We start from the raw sequence: 6484 nt of genomic DNA, 5'->3' as shown, positions 1-6484 counted from the left end.
AATTGAAGTAAAATTATATATAAAATATTTTCAGAGATTAAATCAATAACTAAATTGTATTAATTTTTTATATACATGTATTTTTTAATTATTAATTTAATCAATGTAACATATATGCTATATATAAATATATAGTATAGTAATTGAATTTGATCGTACATATAATATTATATTAACAATTTAGTCAAAGGCACGAACTCATCTATCGATTCTTTTTTCATCCTTATTTTTATCGTAATTTTTACTCGTTTTTTGTAACCGAAGGAAATAAAACAACCAAACAAACATACAAGGCCTTAAAAAGAGGGTAGGAAGCAGGTGGTGGTGGTGGTCGTGGCGGTGGTGGTGGTGAGGGCATGGAGTTAGACCCGCACATGGTTCAGAATCAGAGCGACACCTCTCTCATGGAAGAGGGCAACTGGAAGAGGTGTTCCAGAAAGAGAGCCTCCTCCTCTTCTTCTTCTTCTTCTTCGTGCTCTCCCATCAATAATCTCGATGATGGTTGTCTTATGCACATATTCAGCTTCCTTCCCCCAATTCCTGGTATGCCCCTTAAAGTCCTAATCTTTACCCTCAATTCAAAAACACTCAGGTTTTAATTGCTTCAATTTTGCTGTTTGGTGTCTTTGATCTGGGGATTTATGATGCTTCACTTCCCATTTGGTATGCAATTCGGAATTCGCAAACTTGAACTAGGTTTTGAAATTGGGTGAACTGTTATTTGTTACAAATTGCGTGAAACGGCTTCGAAATTGAGGCTTAAATCAAGGTTTTATTTGTATTTTGTTTAGTTAGTTACGTACTTTGGAGAGGTAGATATGATGTAAAAATTTGTAGCTTGAAGATTATGTATACAGAGGAATGCTAAACATTTAAATCTTTTTATGAACCAAGTCCAACCAAGTTAAACAATAAGACTTGAAATAATGTTAGTGGTAATTGATTTTTGTTATATTAGAACAACTTGGTTGGACTTGATTAACAAAAAAACTTGGATGTGTAGCATTATTCATATAATATATGGGGGTGTCAAGTTTGATTAAAACCTTTGAAGAAATTTAAAAACTAAACAAATAATTAGCACCCTTGTGGTCATGATTGTTACACCTATCCTTGTACTAACACTTCAATCCTCTCTAAAATGGAAACAATTAACATAATTTGGAGCATGTTTTGTCACAAAGCTTCTATTGAGTTTGCAGATCGCTTTAATACCGCCCTCGTTTGCCACAGATGGAATTACTTGGCATGTCACCCTCGCCTATGGCTTAGAGTAGATCGATCGGTCAAAGAGTTATCCGAACCTGGTGTTTTCCCCAGCATTGAAACTGCTGTCGCTGCTTCAAGGTATGTAAAATTAATGATATGTGTGCATCACTCTAGATTTCCCCTCAGGATGTGTATTAATGCTCACTGTTTTTTTCTTCTTACAGACCAGGTGACACCATTTTAATAGCAGCTGGTGGAGTTCATTGCGTCTCAAACATTCAAATAAAGAAACCAATTTGCTTGGTGAGTTGTCCAATTCTCTTATATGATAAGGAGGAAATGAAGTATCACTTGGTTAATCCCCTGCTGAAATTAACAATATGATATTCTTAAGTGAAAAGATAAGAACCGACGGAGTCTTTATTCATTTATTTATTTTCTAAAGACTAAGAGTGCATGTAAGGCCTTCACCTGTTCTCCGGTTTCATCACCTTCATTTTATTATTTCCATAAATCTATCCATTGTTCTCATCTTTCAATTGGGAAATATTCGTTGATTCTGCAAAGGTACTAGCAGTCTGTCATCTGAATTCAGTCCTTATCTTGGCCCATTCAAGAATATGCCCTGCAGGCACCTCTGTTCTGTAATCCTCAAAAATCCTCCATGTATTTCAAAATGGAGCCAATATAGTCCTAGAAAAATGTCATAGGTATTCGAGATCATCGAGGGTTTAGAATCTTAAGTACGCATTTGTGATAATCAACCAAGTGTTGTTCTCAGTGCAGGATTCCCACCATTAGGATCAGCTAGCGTAAGTATCCCTTATCTTTATGACTATCACTGCCACTAATGTCCTCATTTTGGGTACACTGGTTCAGCTTAAAGAACTTGTCCTAATGACCTAATTTGCTCAACCATATGCATAATCTTCTGTAACAGACACCTGCACGGGAATATCATTGAAATGATTGCATATGGTTAAACAGTACCTCTTAGAGGGTAAACCATCCAACCTTGACTTTCCTTGAAATTACGCATTATACAGTTTGCAGCCCTTCCAGTTCTGTACTCTTTTCCTGGTGTAATTAAGTGAGCTCCTCTTTGTATTTCAGCCATTAATCAATGAATTTCTATCATCTAAATAAAAAGTTTCAGCTTGTTTAGTTTTTACTAGTATCACTGGAAACATTTAGGTTCATAACTTCATAAGTTAACACTAGATTAGGAGTTGCCTTCGTCTGAATAATGGGCAAGACTTGCTAACTGGAGTTTGTGCCTCTGTGAATCTAATTCTTCGGGAAGCAGTAAGTGTTAATAATAGAAAATTTCTCAATTCTTTGCCATCCAAAATCAACGACCTTTGTTCAGGTTGGTGCAGGTGAGCTTCCAGATGACACGACACTCATATGTTCTCGAGGCGCAGACAGGTTTGCAATTTCTTCACATACATATTTTTATCTCATGTAGTGAACTTTAGAAGTGGTATCTAGGAGTCACTTCCATCATGCTGGATTTCAAGGGTTCAGTTATGGTTTTTGTCTATCGTTAGACGCTGTCTGTTATATCGCCTGCTGTTTTGATCTCCGGCATCTTGGAAATGGCTCCTTGAGCATTGAAGTACCACCATATATTCCATCTTCAGCTACATTTGGCATGCACGTTTCCTTTTTTCATCTGAGCAGTGCGTTGGAGTTCCTTTCCACCTGTAAATTGGCAAACTTAACTGTGAAGGCAGAGCTTGGCTGTTGCTTGCTACACAGAAAGGGAAGGCTAACCATAGATGGCTGCATACTTCAATGTGAAACCAATCCTCTGGACTATCTCTCCTGTCCCATTGTGAGTACAGCCAATAGCACCGAGGTTCTTCCCTTGCAGGAAAAGAGTAACGGCGATGGTGTATTCGTTTCTCAAACTCGCATTGAAGGGGGTGCCAAAGCCGTATTGACAAGTGGCGATCTGTCCTTGCAACGAGTAAGAGTGATATATGCCAGAACTTCACTTCTTTTCTGGTTTGATGTGGAGCAGATGTGATCAAATTGGTCATGCCAGCAACCCTTTGTGATGTCATTTATTGATTTGCTTTCTTAGAGTTATTTGTAATTTTGTTTTTGATAAGATAATGGCATGCAGGATTCTTTTACCTGTGACTCTGTACTTATTGTGTACTATTTAAATATGCAAGACATGTAACGTTATTTAGTGTAGTTTGAAGTTTGTAATGAATTTCCTAAATTTAATTTAGTCGTTTAAACTTGAAATCATATAGCATCTCTTCTGTTTTTTTCTTTTTATAATATATAATTTGACGGAGTACTAAATTGCTTATGATTACTCTGATAATTGTCCAGCTTGGGTTGTATGTCATGTTTGAAGAACTGGTATTCTCAAACTTCTGGGGGTATATATTGAAAAATCATGGCTTAATAAATTATGTCGCAAATTCTACTTATATTCAAAATGTGAATGATAGATTCATACGTGCATGAAAACAAGCAATAGAAGATAGTTGATTAGCCTGTTTTACATCATATTCAGACCACTTTAATCTTTTATTATATTTAAAAAGCTTTTCCCATTTTTAAAATGGGTTTGTATTTTGAGTTCATGATAATCATGATTCACGAAAGATCATACAAGCAAACTGTGCAAACCAACAAAAAGATAATTGCTAATCATGATTGAAATTCTTGGCATCAAACATACCAATGCTGCAAATGTGCCTTCATTCTCTTCCTTCCATACCAGACAATACACAGAAAATCTTAAGAAAACAACAGTATTGGTACAAACCACTATTTTAAAAAACGAGAGCAAAAATTTCCATCAACACAGAAAGAAAGCTCGAGTCCAAAATACTAATATTCTACCAAATCTGCCCATCAAGTAGTGAGCTCCATAATGGCCGCAACAATATCACCATTGGCAGCTTTGAGAGCTTTAACTGCTTTTGGTCTTGAAACACCAGCTTGAGTCATCACTAACTCTATGTCCTTGGGATCTACACCAGTCTCATCCACATCCTCATCATCTTGGGCGATGCTGGAAGATTCAGGTTTCGGTCCTGCATTAGCCAAATTGGGAGCCTTGAACTGCTCTGCTGCCTGAGTTTGTAGCTGTGAACTCAAGTCTTCGATCTTAGCTTCCCCGAATATGATGTATGTGTCGGATGTTGGGCTTTTAAATACATCTGGTTTTGAGATAACGAATAGGATCTGACAGAAGTAAAAAATGGTCAATCGGGGAGTATAAAGGAGATGAAAGAAATGGAAAATTGATCAAACTAAAAAAATATATCAACTACTAACATTTTTGCTCTTTTTTACTGTGACGCGGCTGACACCTGACACAGGTTTCATTCCAAGTTTGAGCATCGCCTTGCGACTCTTCTTCTCACTCCTCGTCTGCTTGGACCTACCGGCCTCACCTTCATGTCCTGCAATAGAAACACAGTCCCTTTTTTGTGAATTGAAACCATAATTTATAGCCGGCATTATTTCAGTCATATATAAAAGTGGTATAAATATCTAAATGCATTTTCAAAATTCAAATACAAAGTAACAAGTCTATGAATTTCATCCAGCCATTTTATGATACCCAAGTAATTTATTACAACCATCAATTCAGTAAACGCAACATAGCAATTTTTAAAAACTTAACAATCAAACAAAGGTTAAGAATCAAATATAGAAAGCATTTTGTTAAACAAAAATAAAATCAAATTCCAGATAGTGAGATTTTTTAAGGAAAACTCAACAACTTTGTGGACCATGTTTATCACCTTGTAAAAGAAGCCCCCTAACAGAAGACACAGCACAGTGTGAAACAAATTTTTTTCCCAATTTCAAACTAATAATAATAAAGGCCACTTCTACAATCAAGGCTAGCCAAAATAATCCATTGAACACATACATTTTTTTTTATTTATACTAATTCCAACCAAATAATTGAAGAAATGCAGGAATGGAAATGGGTTATAAGTTATAAGTTGATAACTTACCTTCACCGTCGTCATCTTTGTCATCATCCTCATCATCATCATCGTCATCCTCTTCATCATCATCCTCATCCTCAACTACAGGCTCATCATGCTACAAAAGATATTAAAAGTTAAAATAGGGCAAATAGAAGGAAATCAAATATGGAGTGAAAAGGCACTTAAGCTGCTACATTTCTACTAAAGCACAACAATCAATAGAAATTACAAAGTACTTACTTTTACCTGCAAACTGTAACAATCATCTGCTAAGTGTACTTGTAATTTTTTTTCCCTTTTTCCAATAGTTCCACTAGACCAGCGATTAAATTGTTTCCTAGATATTAGTGTTCACTAATAATTTATTAAGTACAATTTTTATGCCAGTGTTTGATGTCAAGATTACACTATCCCTTCTCTTGCAAACTTGAGGAATATTGTTAATACCTAAAAAACCTTTCAATTTAGTCCATTAGAATTGCTCAACTTGGAACCAAGAATCTTCCGCTAAACCCTAGGGCACAACTCAGCAACCAGATACAATTATAATAAAACCTAAACCTTTCCTAATCAAACACAATCAACAAAGTTTGCACACAATCAAACCGAAGCCAAAAGCTTACTCAAATACAATTATAATAAACCTAGAAGTTACATATAATAAGATCCAAAAAATATATATATAACAAAAATGGATTAGAAGATTGTTTTGAAGAGAAAGTGAATTACATGGAGCTTCTGCTGTTCGAGATGCTCGGCAAGAAGCTCTTCTTGGGTCTGAGCAGTCATGGCTATGTCAAATCAAATGAAACGAAATGAATGGGTTTATGTGATTAGATCCAACACAACACGAAAGCCACACACCGCTAAAACCCTAGAACTCAGAGTTTTATACCTCCACGAATCGGGTTGACCCGGAAAATAACCCGTTTTCGCTGTTCCGACCCATTTCAGATTTCTTTTTAAACAGGCACGGATATCAGGATATGTCATGCTACCTATTTTTAATTTTAAAGTTATTTTCAGGATAATTTACACAATTAAATAAATTATAGTTTAATATTACATAAATATAATAAATAAAAAAATTTAATATTTAGTGTTAAGTTATAATATGTTTATATTATTTACTTTTTTTTTCAATGTAAGCCAGAAAAAAAAAATATATATTCGATAATGTGAGGAATCTCAAAATGTGTTTATATGTATTTGATGATTCATGTACCGTCAAATATACTTCTATATATTTTGAGATGCCTCACATTGCTGAATATATTTTTTAATTTTTTCTAGGTTTATAT

The 6484-nt window shown here is 35.1% G+C and overlaps 2 protein-coding genes across 2 annotated transcripts; one reads left to right on the top strand and one right to left on the bottom strand.

Annotated features, from left to right (window-relative positions):
• On the top strand, positions 190 to 3471 carry LOC107623506 (F-box protein SKIP5). Its single transcript, XM_016325811.2, has 5 exons — positions 190 to 543; positions 1203 to 1347; positions 1434 to 1512; positions 2579 to 2637; positions 2893 to 3471. The coding sequence occupies exons 1-5, from the start codon at positions 357 to 359 to the stop codon at positions 3239 to 3241; spliced, it is 819 nt and encodes a 272-aa protein (XP_016181297.1). The 5' UTR covers positions 190 to 356; the 3' UTR covers positions 3242 to 3471.
• On the bottom strand, positions 3855 to 6079 carry LOC107623629 (nascent polypeptide-associated complex subunit alpha-like protein 1). The gene is made up of 4 exons (XM_016325968.2): positions 5913 to 6079; positions 5208 to 5298; positions 4516 to 4643; positions 3855 to 4422 (listed from the first exon to the last, which is right to left on the bottom strand). The coding sequence occupies exons 1-4, from the start codon at positions 5970 to 5972 to the stop codon at positions 4090 to 4092; spliced, it is 612 nt and encodes a 203-aa protein (XP_016181454.1). The 5' UTR covers positions 5973 to 6079; the 3' UTR covers positions 3855 to 4089.

The sequence above is a fragment of the Arachis ipaensis genome, chromosome B10, assembly GCF_000816755.2.
Source record: "Arachis ipaensis cultivar K30076 chromosome B10, Araip1.1, whole genome shotgun sequence".
NCBI classification, from domain to species: Eukaryota; Viridiplantae; Streptophyta; class Magnoliopsida; order Fabales; family Fabaceae; genus Arachis; species Arachis ipaensis.
This window is presented reverse-complemented; position numbering and strand designations above follow the sequence as displayed.

Excerpts from the sequence above, each read along its gene's own strand:
- LOC107623506 (XM_016325811.2), top strand. The coding sequence starts at position 357 with ATGGAGTTAGACCCGCACATGGTTCAGAATCAGAGCGACACCTCTCTC. Across the intron at positions 1,348-1,433 it reads ACTGCTGTCGCTGCTTCAAG|ACCAGGTGACACCATTTTAA; the intron begins GTATGTAAAATT and ends TTCTTCTTACAG. Across the intron at positions 1,513-2,578 it reads TAAAGAAACCAATTTGCTTG|GTTGGTGCAGGTGAGCTTCC; the intron begins GTGAGTTGTCCA and ends ACCTTTGTTCAG.
- LOC107623629 (XM_016325968.2), bottom strand. The coding sequence starts at position 5,972 with ATGACTGCTCAGACCCAAGAAGAGCTTCTTGCCGAGCATCTCGAACAG. Across the intron at positions 5,299-5,912 it reads TCGAACAGCAGAAGCTCCAT|CATGATGAGCCTGTAGTTGA; the intron begins GTAATTCACTTT and ends TATCTTTTGTAG. Across the intron at positions 4,423-4,515 it reads CAGTAAAAAAGAGCAAAAAT|ATCCTATTCGTTATCTCAAA; the intron begins GTTAGTAGTTGA and ends TACTTCTGTCAG.